General features: G+C 38.6%; 1 protein-coding gene across 3 annotated transcripts in view; it reads right to left on the bottom strand.

Annotated features, from left to right (window-relative positions):
- SPHKAP (SPHK1 interactor, AKAP domain containing) overlaps nt 1-23,027 on the bottom strand; it is a 123,512-nt gene extending 100,485 nt beyond the window's left edge. Inside the window, exon 1 of one of the 3 annotated variants that reach the window (XM_067740321.1) lies at nt 22,388-23,027. In XM_067740321.1, coding sequence (XP_067596422.1) covers nt 22,388-22,419 — 32 coding nt within the window. In that variant the 5' untranslated portion in view covers nt 22,420-23,027. The remainder of the gene's footprint in view (nt 1-22,387) is intronic. The other 2 variants (XM_067740320.1, XM_067740319.1) reach the window with 2 other exon arrangements.
- Nucleotides 23,028-23,244: the final 217 nt, after the last annotated feature.

Below are 23,244 nucleotides of genomic sequence, written 5' to 3'. Positions count from 1 at the left end.
AAACACTCTTCTCAGTCCCCTTTCTTCTTCCTGGATAATTCCTTCTCTATCATTTGAGTCTCAGTCTATAAATCACTTCTTGCACTTTCTCCCTTCCCTCTTTCTGCCAAAGAGGCCACTACTCCTCTCCAACCTCCATTGTCCAATGCACAAACACAAACATACACTCTCACCTCTTCCCACCCTCTTCCCAACACTCAACCCAACCCAAGAAATGAGATCGATACTCTTCTTGTGTGTCCCAACAGCACCCTGAACCTTATCCTGTTTTAGCCTTTGTCAAAATGATATATAATTATGTAATGTTTGTCTGTATCCCCCTTTAGGCTGTAAATACTGAAGGATTAGGGACCCCTTACAACCTAGGACGGTGCAAATGTCTTGCATTTCTAACAAGTGTCTGGTGCAGTGATGGATGCTCAATTAGTATTTATTAATGTTGTTTTTTTCTTATCTTTCTGAGCATCCTGTTTGACCTCAAAAGATTATGCACAAAACAGTGTTTGAATTCAATGCTTAATTTTCTGCAGTGGTGACATACGGTGAGATAAGCCACATCTGAGAAGATAACCTAAAGTATTTCCCAGGATAATTCTAACGAAAAGGGGTCCTGCTGCTATTGTTGCGAGAGTCTAGTAAACACAGTGAAAGTTAGACAATTTTAAGATTCTAAAAGGTAAGATTTCTTATCTTCTTCCCCAGTTAAAGAATGCTTTCAGTGAAATATAGTAAATGGTTTGACTGTCTCAGTTCTGTTAAGGATATCCACTCTTGAGCTTTAATACTAAATCCTCTAATTGCGACACTCGGAAAAAAAATAAAAGCTCGCATCTATCAGAAGGAATTTAGAGCAAAGAATCAAGTTGCTCTTGTTAAAGCCGGTTTAACAATGTGTCACAACCTAGAATTTAGAGGATTTTAAAATACACATTTGTGTGGTTCAAAATGAAAATTTGCTAAAGTGAATGTCCTTCTTTTACCTTCAGCTAAAGGGATTAACTTGTTAGATGAAGCTCAGGGGTTTAGGTTAGTCTTTCAAAAACTGATTTGTTTTTGGAAACATAAAAGAACTCTGAAAACCCACAAGAATCTTGAGAAAGAAGAACAAAGCTGGAGGCATCACACTCCCTGATTTCAAACTATATTACAAACCTACAAAATCGTGTGATACTGGCATAAAAACAGACACATAGATCATTGGAATAGAATAGAGTCAGAAATAAATGCACACATATAGGGTCAATTAATTTATGACAAAGGAGCCAAGAATATACAATGGGGAAAAGACAGTCTCTTCAGTAAATGGTGTTGGGAAAATTGAGCAGCCACATGCCAAAGAATGAAACTGGACCACAACCTTCCACCATACACAAAAATTAACTCAAAATAGATTAAAGGCTTGAGCATAAGACCTGAAACCATAAAACTCCTAGAAGAAAATATAGGCAGTAAGCTCACAGATAATTTTAAAAATCTGACACCGAAAACAAAAGCAAAAAAAAAGCAAAAACAAACAAATGGGACTGCGTCAAACTAAAATGATTCTGCACAGCAAAGGAAACCATCAACAGAATGGAAAGACAAACTACTGAATGCGAGAAAATATTTTCAAATCATGTATCTGATAAGGGGCTAATATCCTAAGTATGCAAAGAACCCATACAACTCAATAGTAAGAAACTGAACAACCCAATTAAAAAGTGGGCAGAAGATCTGAATACTGATGGCCAATGAAAAGATGGTACATGAAAAGATGTGCTGCATCATTAATCATCAGGGAAATGCAAATCAAAACAATGATGAGCTATAACCACATGCCTGTTAGAATGACTATTAGTAAAAAGACAAAATAACAAGTGTTGGAGAGGATGTGGAGAAAAGGGAACACTTGTGCACTGTTGGTGGGAATGTAAATTAGTGCAGTCACTATGGAAAACAGTTTGGTGGCTCCTCAAAAATTAAAAATACAACTATCATACAATCCAGCGATTCCACTTCTGGGTATTTCTCCAAAGAAACCAAAACCACTCGTTTGAAAAGATATGTGCACCCCATGTTCATTGCAGCATTATTTACAATAGCTAAGACATAGAAACTTCCTAAATGTCCATCAATGGATGGGTGGATACACACACTCACACACACACACACACTGGAATATTATTCAGCCATAGAAATGAATGAAATCTTGCCATTTGCAACAACATGGCTGGACCTTGAGGGCATTATACTAAGTGAAATAAGTGAGACAAAGAAAGACAAATACTGTACAATCTCTCTTATATGTGGAATCTAAAAACATATACATATGTGCGTGTATATCTATATATCTATATTTATATCTTTATCTATAAAACAAGAGGGAGAGGTAGGTGGGAGAAATAGGTGAACTGTTTTTGTTTTGTTTTTTAAATTTTAAATAAATTTAATTTAAAAATGATTTGTATTAAAAATCACATGATATGTTAGTTTCTTTTACCTTCATCTTCTGACCAATCTATTGACAAACACTCCCTCCTTGACCAAACTCTAGTCAAGTTCCTCTGAACCATCTATTCAACTAGATTTTGACCTTAGTCTGCTGAGCCCAGTTTTAGCAAAGAATTCTGCTAAGTCAGTTTAGTAAAATTCTCCACCCTTGATATCTACTTAAGTTCCTCATCCTTCACCCTTAATATCTAAGTCCTTGGTCAGACTCTAGCAAGAATCCCAGGCCATTTTAGCAAGGATCCCCCTCCCCTTGATATCTCCTCTTAGTAATTTTCTATCCACTGAACCCCCACCCTGCCCAATGGTTATAAATCCCCAATTGTCCCCATTGTATTTGGAGCTGAGCTCAGTTCTATAAAGAGTTATCTCTCTCCCCTACTGCAGTAGCTCAAATAAAATGTCTTGCATTTCTAACAAGTGTCTGGTGCAAGGTTTTTCTTCTACACCATGTAACCTTCTGTTCCATCTCTGGTAAGAAATTCACATGTTTTTCCTTCTGTACTCATGTTTTTCTTTTCTGGGTTGGAGACATCAGAGCATGGCTTTCTCATCATGTCATCCATGAGAATTAAATATGTCACCAGCTTATCAGTGACTAGCAGACCTACAAACTCCTCATTAATTTTGTAGGATTTTACTAAAAGTATTACAGGAAATGACTATTCAACCCTGAAAATATTTTTAAACTACCATTATGCCCTGTTTTAATTTTTAAAGGTGACCAAAGAACTGTAGAATGGTGAATTCCAGACTTTTTTGATCTCCTGGACCAGTAAAATAACAATAACAACAACAATAATATTATAAAGCAACCAAGCTTTTATTTTCCCAAATAAGGACCTTTAAAGAAAATCCTTTACTACCTCTCTCTCACATTCATTCTTCAAAGAAGGGACATTTAAACAATGTAACGATACTATGATACATTATCTAAGAATGAAGAATATTTCTTTTTAAGAAAAGATGGTTGACAAACTTCACTATAATTTTTTTGTCCTCAGATCAGTGAAAATGTGGCAGACCTGAGTTTGTGTACTTTTTGTGAGGTACTATTAAAAAATGACAATAAAAAGAGTATAAACAGATCATTTATTATTAATCATAAAACAAGGGGCTCAACTGAACAATATTCTGTGGGTCAGAATACTGTGCTTTGCAAATTCATATATTATCTCTGAGTAAATAGGTGACAACAAATAATGGCCTCAAGAATTTTTTTTTTTTTTTTTTTTTTTGCGGTACGCGGGCCTCTCACTGTTGTGGCCTCTCCCGCTGCGGAGCACAGGCTCCGGACGCGCAGGCTCAACAGCCATGGCTCACGGGCCCCGACGCTCCGCGGCATGTGGGATCTTCCCAGACCGGGGCACGAACCCGTGTCCCCTGCATCGGCAGGCGGACTCTCAACCACTGCGCCACCAGGGAAGCCCTGGCCTCAAGAATTTAATACTACCTTAAGAGCTTATTTTTGTACCTTAAAAGGTGGTTTCACAATCTCAGCCTTCACCAAGACGCCCAAGAAATAATTTTGAAATATAACTCCTTGTTCAGAAAAGAGGATCAAGCCAAGCGAAAGAACAAGATAGCTTAGCTTTTTTCCCCCCTTCTGTTAATGAGGGCTAGGGGGAGACTTTTGAAAACATATGCCCTACAAATGGTGTGTGCAAAAATATTATTTTAATGTCAGACAAAAAGTATTGCTAAGTTAGTGTTGCATGAACATGCATTTATACATGAAGACCATTAGATGCTTACTATTGATATATTTATCCCAAAGTGCTTTATTTCTAAAAAAATGATTTAGGTGATATTTGTTTGGAGGGTCAAAACACATCATATATGTCACTGCATTCTGCTGCATTTAGATTTTAGTTCAGATACTTAATAATATATGTTACAGTAACCACCTCCACTCCCAGCTAATTTCTGTTCTTCCACCAAACCACCTGGGCAAGTGCCTCGTTCTGTTATACAATCTTCTCTATGTTACTTCTGAACACATTACCATCATTTAATGTAGCAGGGGCTTAGCATCTATGGAGTGTTTTACACAGTCTTTTAATTATATCTGTTTTATAGATGGGAAATCAAGGATTAGAGGTAAATGTAATCCAAGTTTATTTCACTGGTAAATAAGTGATCTGAGACTTGCCCTTCTTCTCTTATCTCTACACCATGCTTTTTCCATTGTAACTTCTAATTTTCCTTCTAATCCTTTGCTTCTATGACCATGACCTCTAAATGAGTCCCGAAGTAGCCAAATTCTAGTGCTTTAGTATTCGAGAAACATAGGTTCAAGTTTCTATTTTTACCACTTGTTAGCTGGATGAAATTAGACATGTGACTTAAACCTCTCTGAGCATTGGTTTCCTCATCTGTAAGATGCAGATTATAATGCAAGCTGTGTCATGGAACTGTTCTGGTAGTTAAATGGGGTTCTTCTTGTAAAGCAGTAGCATAGTGTTGGCATAGGGAAAGCACTCACTATTAAATTGGGCAATGATACCGTGCTAAGCCCTGTACATTTACTTACTCTTAAGAGTCTCCTTATTAGATTTTAAGTACATTTTGATAGTAAATTAAACATAATACATGCAGGCCTTTTGAATAAATGCATAAATACTTGTTATAGTGACATTTCTCTGTTCTCAGTTCTGAGTTTCGAAAATATATATATACTTATGCTGACTCTTGACTATTACCATGAGGTTATAAAATAAAGAATGATGAAACTTTTTTAAATCCAAGAGAACATAAAATTCGTTCAATTAGTCTAAGGCTGTACAAATATATGGCCTGTTCAGACACACAGTCTTATGTTTGTCAACATGGGGAAATATTCAGATCATTGAAGCAAAGCCCCAAAGCTTACAGAGGACTAGTTTGACTTCAGTGAAAATTTGAATTGAAAGTGTTTCTTGAGGAAAGAAGTTGTATTGCTTAAATGCTACTTTAATTGAAAAAATTTAATAAGACTAATAAATACATAAGAATGATTTTTCTAAAGCGTTTAATATATATTTTCCTCTGTGTTTCTGTTTGCCCCCTTCATTTGCTTGGCAAACCCTTTCTTCTGAGATGCTGGGAGTTAGGCTTCTGTGAAGCCTCTGCTTCAGGTATCATCAAAAGTCACATTGAGGAACTGATATAAGAAATGTTAGGAGAGGGAGGAAAAGGGATGTATCCTGCCTTGAGCCATGCATCTTGGTCATTCACATTCAAAGTCAGTTATATGAAAGTGGGTTAATGAAGAAAAAAGGAGTGAAAGAAGAAAGATAAGAAATGTAGCTGTGTGTGAAAAATATGAGCCTGTGTCATTCTGATGTGTCTAGTGATTGTTGTACAGTATAGATTTTAAGAAGTCTTTGTTGATAAATAAGTGAGTGAATGAGTTTTGTTGGTCTCCTAAGTTAGGAAAACTCGCATACTATTCTGTCAATCAAGATAATATGTCATATTTTACATGTTGCTTCTGAGGGTATACATGTACGTGGCTTTTTTGAAAAACAATCTGGACATACGTTTCACAACTCTTATTCATACATGTTACTCAGTACCGCCCCTTGCAAGAATGTATTCTAAAGAACAGACACTGAGATAAAGACTCACGTACCGGATGTTCAACTCAATATCATGAGTAGAGAAAAACTGAAAATAAATAATACATTCACTAATAGGTACATTGGTGGAATTAGTATGCAGATATTAAGATGATGCCTCTTCCCCATAAATACAAAATGACTTGGGAAAATGCTCCCCTGTTGAATGAATACAGTTGAACACAAAATGTTATACAATATGACTCCTGACATAGGTGGCATCCTTTTAAAATGTAAGATTAATCCGGTCATTTCTATGCTTAAAACCTTGCCATAGGTTTGCATTTCACTTCGAGTACAATTGTAAGTCGTTGCCACGGACTACAAGGCTCTATATGCTTGAAATCCCATGACCTCTGAGACCTTGTGCCCTTCACACTCTTCCTGCCTCTCTCCACTCTGGCTACACTGGCCTTCTTGCTAGTCCTAGAACGGAACAGGCACACTGCTGCCCCTCTGCTCTTTGTCTGCAAAATCCCTTTGTATTACCTCCTTCAGGTCTTTCCCAAATGTCCCTTCTCACTGCGGCTTTTACTGATCATCCTGTTGTCACCCAGGCCCCCCATCCCTGGCGTTTCCATCTCTCCTACCCTGCCTTATTTTTCTCATTATCAACATCATCTTCTAACATTCTATAGGATGTATTTATTTACTATGCTTATTATTTATTGTGGATCTCTCCTCCCTGCGTTCCCCTGCAGGTTTATTACCTGCTGGGTATAAACTCCAAAAATGTGGGGATCTTTTTCGGTTTTGCATGAGGCATTCTCAGGCCAAACATAATACCTGGCATATAGTAGGAGCTCAGTAAATGTTTGTTAAATCGATGAGCTAATTAAAACAAATGTATACATAGTTTCATATGCATAGAAACATATGAAAATGTTAACAGAACTTATCTTTGGGTAAAGGGATTACTTGTGACATTTTCTTTCTAGTTCTTTTCTACATTTTCTAAATTCTTTACATTCTTTACACGTGTGTGTGTGTGTGTGTGTGTGTTGTGACTCAAAAGAATTCTTTATTTTAAAATGTGTGATCTCTGTAAACTCTGAAAATCTAGCGCTTATGAAAAAAATTGGAAATGCAAAATCTATTATACTTACAGTCATAAGGAATTTCCCTGATTATTAAATAATTTTTTTCCTTCAAAATCAAATGAAATTTGCCATCTTAACATATAGGTTATCATTTTAGTGATGAGTTCTCATGGGACCCACCAAAGCTGCTACAGTGAAAATGGATTAATGTGACTGTTAGAAGTAATAAAACAACAAAACAAGCAAATGCTGCCTTTAACCAAAGGTAACCTCCATGGCAAAGCTTTTATGCTGAAGAGTCCTTTGTCATGGTCTGCTGTATATGAGCCTACATCTGGTTTTCCTTATATCTCTGGGGGATAAGGCTGTTGAACGGCTTCATAGTTGGCTGTATAAGTAACTGGCCAAATGAAATTAAACTTCGACAGTCCTATGGAGCAAGTGCTGATTCTGGATAATGAGATTTTACTTAGATCAGGAGCAGAAGATCCTGGAAGCTGCTGGATTTAAAATAGCATCATCACGCCAAAATACCGATCACCTCAAAAGGAGTAGCTCCTGCTCTCCTAATGGGTAAGGACAGCCAATGCTAATGGCTTCATCTTTCTGAAACTATCTTAATAGTTTAAAGAATTTTTATTGAGGTCTTTTCTGGGTATATTAGATTATCTTTTAAAATATCCAAAGCCTGTAGGAAGCATCTCATGTGTTACAATGAGGTTGAATAACATTCCTTTCAAAGGGGCAGGGGGGATAACATTTCCCGGATCATTCCTGCTCTCGGACATGTGGTAAGCACATTAGGATTTATACATCTAAGTCACTATGGAACCCTACAAAATACTTAGCACCATGTCTGCCAATTAATCAGCACTCAATAATATGACAGGATCAATAAATGCACCCCAAAAATTTTAGTGATTTATCCCCAATTGTCAGATAAAGGTGAACATGATCTTTTAATTCTATCTCTATGCTTTTGTCTGTGAGAGTCTATAGTCCTGAAATACAAATGTTAGTAAAACTAACATTTAGCTAGATATAATGGATATAAACCATAAGTGGAACTGTCATATTTTTATCAAGAAAAAATTCATGTAAATTATAATTGCAATATTTGAAACCAAGAGAATGAAGAAACATATAAGAACATCCACACACTAAACAATACGCTATATGAGAAGATTTGTGATTAATATAAATATATATGTCAAAATTAAAAAAAAATCCTTATGACATGTGATGTAGTGAAAATCTTACTATGTGCTGGAAGTTGGAAGACTTGAATTTGGGTCTCAGCTGTCACTTTACTAGCTTTATCTTGGGAAAGTTACTTAATCTCTCTGAGCCTCAGTTTTCTCATCTGTTAAATGGGACTAATATTATTTACTTTACTGTACAAGGTTTGCTATTAATGAAAGGAGAAAATCTCAGTCAATGTTAATAGGTACACTTGTCTGAGCACCCACTCTATCCCAGTTGTTGTGACAGGAACTTTACATTTGTCACTTCATATCTTCAGAGTAGGGGAAGTGTTATTACCCTATTGTATTCATAAGAAGACTGAGACAAAGAGGTTCGGCGTTTGCTCAGAGTAACACAGTTAAGTGGCATAATTTGGGATCCAAGCCTAGATGAACCTGACCCCAGTCTGTGCTCTTTCCCCAAGGCCTGATGTCTTCACAAGGTGCCACTTGCTTTGGTCACATGCTAACTTTCTTAAGAACTGTGTTTTTTCAGGGTGCTCTCATTTCATGGGGACCCTGGGGTCCAGAGAAGAGCAATGCAGACAAGGGTGAGGGTTTGCAGGAGGAGATGCGCTGCTGCACCAGACTGGATGGATGGTCCTCTTGAGGGAAGAGGGGGACTTGAATCATACAGAACATCACCAAACACACTACCAGGCCTAGACCTCCCTGAAAATGAAATAGAAAAACATCCCCCTTTTGTGAGTGGAGGGATGAGGAAAACTGTCCAACTGAAAATATCCACCACCTGTCTAATCTTGATGATGGAATCCCTACTAATGACTTGGAGTCAGTCATTTAAACTAGAAGAGCGTAGCAGGAACCCAAAGGGATGGGGCACAGAGAGGGTGAAATTTGATGTTAAAAAAGAGGTCAGGTGCACAGCACAATGTGCAGTTTGGCACCATGAACCAGGAAGCCTGCAAAGTACTGGTCAAAATCTGAGGGTTGGGAGCCCAGGGGGCAGATGGAATGCTGGCATGAAAGAAGAGGCCCGGTCATGACTTGGCTGTATGTCCTCCTGGACACCATCCCCCACAACCAACCTGGATTCTTGGGAGTGTCTCCTGGCAGACAAGGCAGCAGAGAGGTAGGTGGGTGAGTTTGGTTCAACTACCCACATGGCTGATGGAGAGGACCACACCCACAATAAAGGAGTTACAAACAGGAGCAGATTTGGAGAGGAAGCAGGAGAGGAGAAGGGTGGGGGGAAAAAAGAAGCCAGTTTTAGTATCATTGAAGGCATTAGAGTCCTGTTCATTAGGAAAGGAAGCAAAGGGAAGTGACATTCACTACCTTCAGCTGCAAGATAAGGCTTTTAATAAAAAACATGATTTTAGGGAAGACAGAAATGAGTCAAAATATAGATTGGAGAGGAGGAAATTCAGCTTAGTGTGATGTTTTGAATGAATCTGAGAGTTGATACTGTCAGTGGAATCTGTGGGCTTGGAAGTAGGGGAGGTGGAATACTGTATTAATCATGTTAGTTTTCTCCATAATCATGACATTCAAATGGTCTTTAGCTGGATCTGTGTGAACCTTCTAAATGAAATATTGTAATATACAGGCATACTCATTTTATTGCACTTTGCATATATTGCTTTTTATTTTATTTATTTTTTTACAAATTGAAGGTTTGTGACAGTCCTATGTCAAGCAAGTCTATTGGTGTCATTTTTCTAACAGCACTTGCTCGCTTCTTGTCTCTGTAAAATTTTGGTAATTCTTGCAATCTTCCAAACTTTTAAATCATTAATATATTTGTTATGGTGATCTATGATCAGTGATCTTTGATTTTACTCTTGCAAAAAGATGATGACTCAATGAAGCCTCAGATGATGGTTAGCATTTTTAACAATAGTGTTTTTAAATTAAGGTGTGTACATTGTTGTTTTAGACATAATGCTACCGCACGCTTAATAGACTATAGTGTAAACTATGATCTTTACAGGAAGGTTTGAGTTAGTAAAGGGAGCCCAGGGAAAGCTTCACTGAGAATCTGGCTTCTAAAGAATGACTAGGAATTAATCAGGTAAAGAAGAGGAAGGCATCCAGGCAAAGAGACCTGGTGTGTAGGAATGACCAGAAGTAGATCAACGCAGCTGGTGCTTAGACAGTGAGGGAGAATGTAAGCCAAGGAAAGATTGGATAGGAAGGTAAGGGTGAGTCTATGTGAGACACGGTCGGCATTCTCAGTAGATGTAAGTGAGAGGCTACTGAATTGGTCCAATCTAGAAACAATGCTATTTTGCTTCCGAATGATAGTGATTGAATTGTCACCTGCTACATGAATTTCAGCCATCAACGAGAACAAAAAAGGTTTAGGAGATATTTGCTCAGAAGCACAAATCCTCATGGCACCTAATCCAATTTTACAAACTTCACCTGATTAGAACCTTTGATTCTTTGTTCTTGCCACCTTTACCTCCAAGCTTTTGTGTCCTTCTATTAAGTATGTGTTCATCAGTTGCAATGTCTTGTTTGTAGGGTAGCGAGTACCATAGGCAGAAATGATTCTGGGTTTGCTATTTACTGTGTTGTATTAAATCAGAGCATGGTTCAAACTCATATTCCTTCAGAAGTACAATCCGTGAACAAAAATGGTGAGCCAGGGGAAGGAGTCAGTAGAAGATGAAAGATGTTTAAAAATTACTCAGAATTCTGTTTTTATTTTTGATAGACTTTGGTTGTAAACCATTCATATTCTTTCTTTAAGAAATTACTCTTGAGCCATGTAGGGTCAGGCAGACTCTTCAGAGCCTGGGATTGGCCGTTTCTATGCACTTTAATTCCAAACAGATGAGGTTAGGGGAAAAAAAGTAGGTCCCCAGAATGAGAAACTCTTTTCATGCTTGTTGCCTTTTAAAAATTGCATTTGAGAATCAGAAGAGTTCAGTTGGAGAATTTAGGTGAATTTCAGTAATTAATTATGACATAGGTACTACTTTATGGAAAAGTCTCTTAGATTTGAATTATACTAATTGACCAAATCAGTCAGATTCTTCCCCTTGATTATCTACTGGTAAGTTTTATCTTAGTTTAAGCTTGAACAAGACCACTAAATGGGCCATTTTTAATAAATTATATTCATGCATCCACTCAAAAGTTGTCAATATTTAGTGGAAAGAATTCAATAAAATAGTTGTTTACTGTCAATATTGACAACGGGGATTGCGTTGCACACATATATCACGTATTTCTATACTAACTTGACTTTGAGAAGCAACAGGAGTTAGGAAGGGTATAGAGGTTGGTAGAAACCACAGAGAGAGGGAACCCAGCCTTTCTTAGAGTAAGTGTCATGAGAAGGTGGTAGAACTCTGGAAGGAATGGCTATGTTGAGCTGACAGAAGCTGAGTCATTAAGTATTAGGGCTCAGAGATAAAGCAAAGATCCTGTTGTCCCACTTTTAAAGTGCACAGAAAGTGATTGCATGTCAGTGGAAAACAAGATATCATCAGAAACAATGAGAGGTTGGGGAATTACAGACACTACCCAATTTTTTCTGGTAGGTTTGGATTCTTGTGAGATCATAGAGAGGGGAAGAGAGTCCCTTTAATGACTGAGATTGATTATTAAGCTGATTGAGTCATATGGAGACTAGATAGATAGGGATTGAATTTTTTAAAAAACAAAGAAAATTGTATTTATCGTACACTTAGCACATGTTAGGGGCAAAATATTTTTGATTGAATTCCATCAGCTTTTGTGCCCACCATGTAAGATGCAGCTTAATGTACCTAAGTGACATATTCTAACTGCCCCTCCCCATTTTTTACATTTGTTTCTTCTCTCTCTCTGTTTATACCCCTCTCCTTCCTTTATTGAATAAGAGATACTGAACAGACAACTGTACCTAATTATAATGCGTATAATCAGTCATCATGAGTGTTTTCAAATGTGGGCAGTATTTTTTTCCGGCTTTTCTGAAATATAATTGGTATATAACAATGTGTAAATTTAAGATGTACAATGTAATGTGATTTGATATATGCACATGTTGACAAATAGTTACCACCATAAGGTTAGTTAACACGTCCATCAGTTTACATAATTACCATTTTGTGTGTGTGTGTGTGTGTGTGTGGCGAGAACTTTTAAAATCCACTCTTTCAGCAATTTTCAAATATACAATACAGTTGTCTCTCGTTATCCGAGGGGGGAATGGTTACAAGACCCACTTCAGATACCAAAATCCACAGATGCTCAGGTCCCAGGGTTGGTCTTCCTTATCTGTGGGTTCTGCATCCACAGATTCAACAGGCTTTGGATCATAAACATAGTACAGGATGTGCAGTTGATTGAATTTGAGGGTGCAGTAGCCACAGATGCAGACAGTGGACTGTCTGTACTAAATAAATACATTAATGAATGTATTTTGTTTTTAAAGGCTTATATCTGTCTTACATTTGACTCTAATCCTCCACAAAAAAAGCTTGTTTCCGTGGTAGCATTTTTTTGCCCTCCTCAGAGGTATAAAGGGACCCATTATAGGGATTAGTGATTCGGTGACTGTGAGGGATTAGATGTGGATCTGTTTCATCCAGGCCTTGGTCACCACAGACACCATCAGAAGACCTACCACACGGTTTTAATCCAATTGATATACTTGTTGCCTTTTAGACTTTAATCAACACGGTAGTCTTATAGAAAGGGAGAAGAAAAGGATTGACATTTATCCTGGAACACTGTTTGGTGTTTTTCATTCATTCAATTTAAATTACTTCCTGTATATTAAAAATGGACTAATAATTGTGAGATATTTTGGAAACAGAAAGACCTCTTTAGTCTTAATTACAGTGGAGAATTTTCCAGCAGATTGTTTGAGGTTTTTGAAATAGTCAATTGTACCTGCATTGCTTCATTAGAAAATTTACTCATCTATAAGATAATGTTTGGAAAAATGGAAAATATTTTCAGCAGTGCCTTCACTGGAGAAAATCTGGTAAATTTAAAGTCATTGGAAATTGTCCCCCCGAAGATCAGGTGTCCTTGTTATTCATTTTCCAGTCTTTTCAGTTAAAAGGTTGTATGAGAAAGCAAAAGTTTCATTAACGAATGGACTGACAGCTCACAATTACTCTCCAGCGAGTATCCCTCCCCGCCTAACATGAGTGTTTATCTCTGCCCATGGCATCAACGCCTGTGGTAGTTGCCTGTTGGTGATTTAAGATGTCGTGAGTTTTATTTAAATAAAACATTAATAAATCAAAATGGCAAATCTCGCATAAAATGCAGGATTTCAGAAAGGAGAAGAATATGATGTGGGAGAAGTCTTTATCACATATCAAACTGTTGGCAGATGAGAGTCTGTCTGAGTGAGATCAGTTAAAATCGGAAGAAGAGAAAATCAGTGAGGTTCGTGACATGACAGATAGTTCACAGGGGACTGATTTGAGAATCAGACTTAAAAGAACAATTGGGGGCTTCCCTGGTGGCGCGGTGGTTGAGAGTCGCCTGCCGATGCAGGGGACACGGGTTCGTGCCCTGGTCCGGGAAGATCCCACATGCTGCGGAGCGGCTGGGCCCGTGAGCCATGGCCGCTGAGCCTGCACGTCCTGAGACTGTTGCTCCGCAACGGGAGAGGCCACAACAGTGAGAGGCCCGCGTACCGCAAAAAACAAAACAAAACAAAACAAAAACAATTGGCACAACTGATGAGACTACTGAATATATTTACAGAACTGACATTCTTTATGATATTGTGACAGAAAATGCCCCGTTAACATACAACTTTAAAGGAAAAATTATGATCTTCCAATACGATCAACACCAGATTCATTATTTGTTTACCACATAATTCACACTTTCTATTTTTAAAATATTGATAAATTGAACTGATTTTTATAAATTTTATTATTCTTAAAGATAAATTTCTAATCAAACATATTTTGTTCACTATTTAATGATATTTAGTCTTCTTTGTAGGAAATTTATGTGCCCTTTTCCAGGTTCCAATTATCCTCACATGATGAAATGGCATTCAAGTCACTAGGTTTCATTCTTTTCTTTCAAGTAAACAAGTACTTTTTATTTTTATATGATTTTTGGTCTGAATTACCCAGATAAATGATTGAATTTTTTTGTCTGCATGAATTAAGTGGAAGAACTGGCTGATCAAACTGTAATTGAACAGATAAATCTATCCATAGGCACAATGTATCAGAAGTCATTTATTGAATTCTTATTCTGTTCTTTTTATTATGTTCAAAATTACAGATTTTTAGGACAGAAACAACTAAGTGTGTTGTTTAACTTATGTTAATACTGAAGTATGGGAGAAAATGATCAATTCTCCTTGTATCTTTGGAAGCAAAACTAAATATTTTAAAATTCCTATTATTTTATTTAATGCATTTTAATACCTGAGCAAAGTAGTCCGAAATGTAAAATGTACAAACTAAAAATGGCACTTTTAGGTAATAATACCCTTGATACAAATTGATATTCATGACGTATCCACATACATTTCAAATAAATGTGTAACATCATGTTTAATAAGTAATTGAGAATTACATCCCTCAAAACTTTCACATTTTATTTTACATTTATTCTAAAACAGCTGGTTTTACTTTAATGTTAATAATTTAATAATCACTTTGAAGAAACTGCTTATGACTTTTCAGATACAGTCTGTCATCAAAGAAAGTCTAATTAAATATGAATAGACCATTGATCCTATGAGTTCCAATTTGTCACGATCGATTTAATTCTTCTAATACAGAGGAACATTATTCTTTTGCATTGCTTAGAAAGAAACTGATTGATTGACTGCATGATGGGTTTAATAATGGATATCCATCTTGTTCCACTAAAAAATTATGACAGCTGACAGAAAATACAAACACAATAAAATGGTCGAACGTAAGTTAAAACTCAGGGCTAAGGAAAATAGACATTATGGCAAGAGGTTAGTATCATGGTGAAAAACAGCATAGATATTTAAGTTGTAAACCCCTACACTGTTGTCATAATTAAACTTTTAACTTGTTTCTGGCATTTCTGGCAGCTGAAGTGAAATGGAGACATGAGCAATCATAAAAATATTATTTTTCTTAAGGAAAAATAAGGAAGGTATTTAGACATAGGTGATTAACGAGTTCTATTGTACCCCCAAATTCCAAGAGCTTCCAACTACTTTTTGGAGCTAACTATTATTATTATTTTAAATAAACCCAATGCAGTGGTAAGTATAGGAATCAGGAGGTCAGGATTTCATTCTTGGCCCCATCTATAAATATGTGTATGATTTGATTAATTCATTTAACTTTTTTTGACTTCAGTTTTTTAATCTGTAAAGGAAAAGGGCTGAGCAAGGTGGTCGTTACCAATGTCCTCTGGAGCTCCAACATCCCATGCTCGATGGGTTCCCATTTCCTCAGCACAGACAGAAAGGGATGTGATATTTCAAAGGGTGTATCTTGTAGGCAAATTTCTCATTAGGGAAAACTTGTTTTAAGAAGTTAGGGGTCAACTCTCCTTCATGTCAATGCGCTGAGAATCAGAAAGAGAACTGATCAGTTTGGTTAGCCTGAGAGAGGTCACTCAGGAAATGAAAAGAGAATCTAGTCGTGGGGTGCTGGGTATCAACTTCCTAGTATGTCTCCTTCCTCACAAAGCCCAACTGCTGCCAAGATGATATGCAAGGAGGGCAGGAACTGGGTCTTCCTCTATCCCAGAGTCATGAAGGTGTCAGGAGAGAGTGCTGCCTGACTGACTCTCCAGTCCTCCTCTTCTCATGGAGACATATTACCAAAATCAGTGTTTTGACAATCACTATGAAACAGAGAAGCAGCTAATGTGGGATTTCAGGTCTAATGTCATAGTCTATCTTGAAAATTGTGTGGAGTCAAAATAACCTTTGAAAATCCTTTAAGAAGCTTAGAAATCATGGCATGTTGGATTTTGTGAAAAAGTCTAATAAAGTTTTGTTTTTTGGTGTGTGCATACTATATAGATTTCTATACAATATGTGATAGAAATACAAGTTAAAAGTAAGCTTACCATATTTTTAATAATGAAAGAGAGGCAGAGAAATGGAAGAATAAAAAAGGAAATTGAACGTGTAGTATTGAATTTGCACAAGTTAAATGTGTAGATGATGCCCTACTATGTGCTTAAATAGCAGCAGCTGTGTGAGGCTGTGAACTGGGCGGTGTGTGAATTGATATCAGGATGAGTGAGATTCCTAGTTCACACTCCATGTCCTTAGGAGGGGAGACCTACAGGTCACTGTATTTATTGTTATTGCCTAGAACTGGTCTATAAGGCCTGGTTCCTGACTGATTCAACAATTAGGGTGAATTCCATTCCTCCCTTTCTCCAACCCCATCCTTATATCACTATACCAGGAACATACTGTTAGATAGTGATGAGGATTTTTGAAGTTCAGAGCAAGAAGAGAAGCTGTGAGATCCTTTGGAAACCTTCACAAGCGAGTCAGCAGCCCATCAGACCACCTACCATTTCAGCCCTGAAGGTGACAGGGTAAGGCACAGTGGGCTAGGTGATGCAGCAGAATCAAACAACTCCAAAATCCCGGGGGATTAAAATGACAAAGGTCTATTTCTTTCTCAACCAATGTGTCCATCATGGATTGGCTGAGGGCTGTGCTGCACGTTGTGCTTATTCTGAAACTCAGGTTGATGGGGATTTAAAAACAAACTAACCCATTCTCTGAACTGGGCTTTCTTTTGGATGGGTGAGTGTTGCTTCAGTTTTTTTTTTTTTTTTTTGCGGTACGCGGGTCTCTCACTGTTGTGGCCTCTCCCGTTGTGGAGCACAGGCTCCGGACGTGCAGGCTCAGCGGCCATGGCTCACGGGCCCAGCCGCTCCGCGGCATGTGGGATCTTTCCGGACTGGGGCACGAACCCGTGTCCCCTGCATCGGCAGGCGGACTCTCAACCACTGCGCCACCAGGGAAGCCCCGTGTTTTGTTTTGTTTTTTTTTTTTTGATACCTTGATTTTCCCTGTATATTTCAGGAGAATGAGATGCTCATCCGTATCATGCCCAGTTGAGAGTCACTGCCACAATAAAGGTCATGGCATTCTAGACGGTTAGAAGTGAAAGGGACCCGGAAGGTCAGTATGTGTAGGGCATACGTTACTGTAAACAGGAGGAGGTGGAGAATCAACAAGTCAAGCAATTAATTCCACAGTCACAACCGTTAAGTTCAGAACAGAATTAAGCACTACATCTCCCAATGGTCTCCGAATATCCAACACACCAGTTTTTCCTCTTCCCCTCTTTACAATTCCTTACAGCCGTAACCTTCAATCACAGAGTAAAACTCCCTTCAAATGAATAATACGAGATGAAGGTGCCCTTTGTGAATGAGATGAGTTCTAATAGTTCATTTGCAAATTGAGTGTCTGGCAGCAGATACACATTTTACTAAAGGAACCACAGGGATGGAGATCAGGGGCCCCTAAAAGTGTCAGGGTGTGAAAAGTAGCATACATGGCGGGTTTCAAGACTTCTTATAATGTTTCTATGGGAAACTGCCTTTACAGTTTCCATCTCTTCTTCAGATGTTTATTACCCTTCAGCAATGTAGGATCTCAGAGTCCTGAGCACCAGGACTTTCTAATTTCTAGTTTCTTTCTCTATAATAGATAGCATCTCCTGGGCAGTGTTGCCTTGAGAATTAGAAATTGGGGAATGTGGCCACATCAGCCCTGAGTTTGTAAAGAACATGCATTCCAAGATAGAGAATAATCTCAAGTTTAGATTTAAGACAGAATCTGATATTTGTCCCTGATCCCCAACTTGCTAAGAGTGATAGATTAATTTTTTTCTGAGAGTTTCTGATAAATAGAAATGTAAATGTACTCTTGAATTTCTCTGTTTATTTAAACTTGAAAACAGATAATCTTTCAATAAAAAGTTGTTGATGGAGGACTTTAGTCTAGTTTATAGCATTGGGTTGCTTGCCTCATTAAAAAAATTGTTTGTTATTTTCCCATAAAACTAACATTCTTAGAGACAAAATTTTGATTCTGATGGGCTTTAGCTTTATTGCCAGGTTAAACTTAGGCTTGGTTAAAATCAACTGATGGGAAATTTAAATCAAAATAGCTATTTTTCAAAAGTCTGTCTTTAATGTGTTTTTCATTCAGAGTGCCATGGAGGAGGGAAATTAGGTGTTTGGGATTAGAATATATACACACTACTATATATAAAATAGATAATCAACAAGGACTTACTGTATAGCACAGGGAATTCTACTCAATATTCTGCAATAACCTAAGTGGGAAAAGTATCTGAAAAAGAATGGATATATGTATATGTATAACTGAATCACTTTGCTGTACACCTGAAACTAACACAATGTTGTAAATCACCTATACTCCAATAAAAAACCTGACATTATTACTGAAATAGAATCCAGTAAGCCAAACAGAATAAAAAGAACAAAACTAAATTATAAAAAATGCAAGTGATTTAGAAAATAAATCACTTCTTTCTTAAATTTCAAATTCAAGCTTAGATATGGTCAAGGTGACAAATTATTTCTGTTTGCAAAAATGGTATTTTCAGCATTTGCTGGCTTTAAAGGAAGATCTGGCTTTTAGACTGCCCCCATGTGTTCTAATGATATCAGTGTTTGTCCAAACTGCACCAGGATCTCTTCCCCTCTACCCCCATTTAAAATAAAGTGTGGATTTTCAATCAATACAAAAAAGAAAACTGAACTTGAAGTCAGAAGAACTTTGTAGACAACATAGCTCTGCTGCATACTACTGTGTAGATTTAAAATCTAATTATTTTCTTCATTTAATTTCCTCTTACTTAAGTTTTTTCAACAAGGAAGTGGAGACAATTATGTCTGTCATAATTAACTCACAGGGATGTGATGATCAAATAATTTAATATACTGTATAACACTTAATAAAATACCAACTTTACTATCCACACACTAGTTACCAACGTAAGTGAGATCGACTTTCCTTTTGTAAGAGGTAACTATGTATTGTAGTACAATGTACTACAGCAATAGAACACACTGGGTGAGAATCCTAGATTCTGTTTTATTTTCATAATTCCCAGTTATGTAACCTTAGCAAATCAAATAAACTTTTTGTAAAAGAGATGACTGAAGAATCTTTACCCAAACTTTTAGATCTAAAAAAACAAAACAAAACAAAAACATCCCTCTTTTTTTTTTTTTTTTTCTTCCTTGAACTAGACTACTAGTCAGAAAACATTTGGGTTCTGGGTCTACAATGCAACTAACACAGGAAAATTTCATCCTTCCACAGCTCAGCTTCCTTCTTTGAGACACCTTCCAGCTTTGATAAACAGTGGTTTTAAGAAATCTGTAATGTAATCCATATAACATTGCACATTTAAAGATGAAAATATTCAAAGTAAAACCTCATTGGAGCCTTCACAGAGGTAAGGTAATATAGTGGGATAACTCAAAAAAACATAAATAATTCCTTTTTAAAAAACCATCCTTCAAAATTTCTAAAGTATATGAATCAAATAAAATTATAAGATCTCCACAGAATACTGTGATTAAAATTTCAGTAATTTATATCTTTGATTCATTAAAAAATTTAAAATCTAAAATCCAACACAAAAATATATTCCATAATTAACTTGATATATTACAAAATCATTTTTTCATATCTGCCCAATTGTTAGAGTGTCAAATTATTTTATAATTCTTAAGAGAAACAGTGATCTATAATCACCAGCTTAATTTTATTAGACACTGAAAACATTTCAGATTTAGACAGCACAGATATTGATTTATAACAATTTGATTTTCCCCTTGACTGCCATTTTCTTGAAAAGTTTGTATAAAGTATCGTCATCAATTATCTAAATTTCAAAGTTTTGTGGACAAGTGGTACAATGAATATAATATTTCTACTTTTTTAAAATTCTAGTTCATTTTTGGCATATCAATTAAATATTATAGAAAGAAAATTGGATTTCTTGTAGTCAATGAAATAGGCAATAAAATGAGCTGAATCGTTTTATATGAATAAGGACCCTAATAAAGTAGCTGAATTATTACACTGAGCTGTAGAAATGTGACGTGTCTTGGTGAATAAATAGTAATATTCAAAAGGTTTAATTGGCTGCAGCTGATGTTAATTCTATATTAACATTTTTACAGGCTACTCCAAGATACGGAGCAATTTCATTGTCGTTGGTTTTCTCCTTAGAAGGTCATTTTAGAGTACTGCAATAGAAATAATTTTAAGGAGTTATTGGCATAATGTGTTTCTAATATTTTAGAAAATGTCTCAGCATTTGAATAGATATATAATCCCGATTCGAGCACGACAGTATTGATCAGCAAAACTGGATTTAGAGCAAGCACTCTCCTATCGAAAATGTCTCTGTTGGGATGTTGGAACCACACAGCTCACCATTTCAATACTAAAGACCTCAGGCTGTAGAACAGACAGTGCAGAAAGTGAACCCCCAGTTTGCTTGACTTTCAAATGCCTCACACTTTAAACTAAAAATAATGACTGTCTATCTATCTATCTATCTATCTATCATCTATCTATCCATCTATCTGAAGTTTTAAGAAGTATTCCTGTGGTTCTTATTGTCCTTTTCATACATTAGGATGGAATGGAATGACTTAGTGGTAGTTTGACCGTGTTTGGCTTCACAGAGATTTGAGCAGCTTCAGGCCATGCTTAGAAATCTTTTTAGAGCCCTTTGCTAGCCCGCCAGGGAAGGGATGCTCAAAGAGGAAATGCCTGTGGAGTTGGGAAAGCTCTATTTCCTTACGGAATATAAATACTTCAAGCCTCTAGATGGCAGTCTTTAACAGGGTTGAAAAGCGGTGTCCATCCTCCTCTACCACTCCCCACTTCAGTCCCACCGCCAGCTCGACTACTCGGCAGAATAGTATCAGCTCCGTGTGTGCTTCAGCCTGTGGATGTTGGATTTAAGTGCTCTCCAAGAATTCGAGCTTCATATGTTTATCCCAGTGCCTGATACGCGGCTGGAAGCTGCCTAAACGTTTGCTTGGGGAAAAGAATGGCCAACACGAAGTCCCTTTTGCCTAGGAAAGGTGGGGCTGTGCAGGCGGCAGTGAGACACCTTCACCCCTGGGCAGCAGCATCCTGTGCTCTCAGGTGCGCACGCTCCGCGCGGAGCACAAAGGGCGCAAAAGCCACCTGCCCGGCTGGCGGAACCCAACCAGTGATCGCCTCAATTCACCCCTGAGGTTTATGCGGGTAGAAATATTAAAATCTGTTTCTTCAATTCGCAAAGGACTGAGTTGGAAGGACCGCGGAGTAGAGGCAAAGGGAGAGGAGACAGGACGAAACGCAAATCAGGGAAAACATGTTGCTGCCCCCTGGCAGCGTCTAAGGTGGCGGGCCTGACTCCCCCGTGTGCGGACCCCAGGGCTGGTGTGGTCAGGGAACGCTGGAGGCCAGAGATGCTAAGGAGGAACTCGCAGCCTGGCAGGAGGTTGGGGGCAGCTGAGGCGGGTGGGACTGGGGCAGACAGAGGTCTTTTCTATCCAGGGTCTCCGGTCGGTAGGGCGTTAGGGGCAATCGCTCCCATCTCTGTCTCCCCAGCCCAGCAACCGCAGACACTCGCCCGGGTCCAGAGGGACGGGATGTAGGGGTACTTTACCCTGGTCCTGCTCCCTCCTATTTTCATCTCTACCTTGGAACCTGTCTCTCTACAAGGCGCGAAACCTCTCCAGGCTGGGTCCACAGAAAGTCCAAGCTCCAGGCTGCCCCAGCACCCCCGCCCTAGAGACCGACACGAGCTCTCTCCCACCCTGTGCTGCTCTGGCTCGCAGGCTCACCCAGCACCGCTCCCTGTGGGCCAGTTGACAGGGCCCTCGATCTCCCTAGAGCTCCTCGCACAGCCGCGGCCGGACTTAATTGTAAGTTCAGAGTCCTCGGTTTCCTTGCGAGCCCCGCACAGACCGCGGCGCCCGCAGGGCAAGTTCGCGAGCGACTGATAGCAGAGAACGGAGATTGATGGGCATTGGGTTGGGCAGAGGGGGAAGCAGGTCTTACCTGGGTGTGGAGAGCAGGGAGTTGCCATCCATTGTCTATGGGCGCGTTGAGAAGAAAGACTGAAAGTGCGGGCGAGGGATGGGAAGTCTTCGGTGCTAGGACCCGGTTCCCAGAGCGCAGAGACAGACGCGCGCGGGCACGGAGGCGCGCAGGCTGGGACCACCGCGGCAAGGTGCTGTCTGAGCCTCGCTCCTCCCGGGCGGGGAAGCGTTGCACCCTGCGACCGCCAGATAGTCTCCTCCCAGGCGTCCGCTCTGATCTTGCGAGTGCGCTTGGCCAAAGCTCCAACCCTTCTACCCGGCTCCTGCCCTCCTCCAAGGCAACTCCAGTCTTCGTTGCCAGTGGCCCCTTCTGAGTTTTCCTTGCTTCTCCCGGTGCCCAGCAGAGGTGACTCCGACAGAATTTCTCTCTCCCCGCCTCAAAGTCTCGTCCCCTTCTCTCTATCTCTGTCTCTCTCTCTGGGAAAGCAGTTTGAACCCTGAAGTTTTTTACCCACTTTCCCACATTCAGGCTCTACTCCTGGCAATGCCTACATTCCCCACTGGCCGTGCACCACCCCTTTGGCTGCCTCTCTCAATTTTATTTTTATTTGTCTTCTACCATGTAATGGTTCATCACTCAGAGCAATGCTCTTTGATCTGCCAACTATTTTGCCTTTGCTTGGACTAGATTCTGTTCTCACAATTCTGCAACAAACTCATTTTGCTTAATTGTGACTCACTCATACCTCATCTGTTACAAGCCTGTGTGCACAGAGATTTCAGAACCTATGACAGTGGTCATCCATCAGAGGCCAGCACCAGGCCCTGGAAGGAAGGGCTGTCACAAAAAAATCTGTATTTTCTGCTTCAGTGTCT

This window comes from Pseudorca crassidens, chromosome 6 (genome assembly GCF_039906515.1).
Source record: "Pseudorca crassidens isolate mPseCra1 chromosome 6, mPseCra1.hap1, whole genome shotgun sequence".
Taxonomy (NCBI): domain Eukaryota; kingdom Metazoa; phylum Chordata; class Mammalia; order Artiodactyla; family Delphinidae; genus Pseudorca; species Pseudorca crassidens.
Note: the sequence above shows the minus strand (reverse complement) of the source record. Positions and strands in the feature narration are given on the sequence as shown.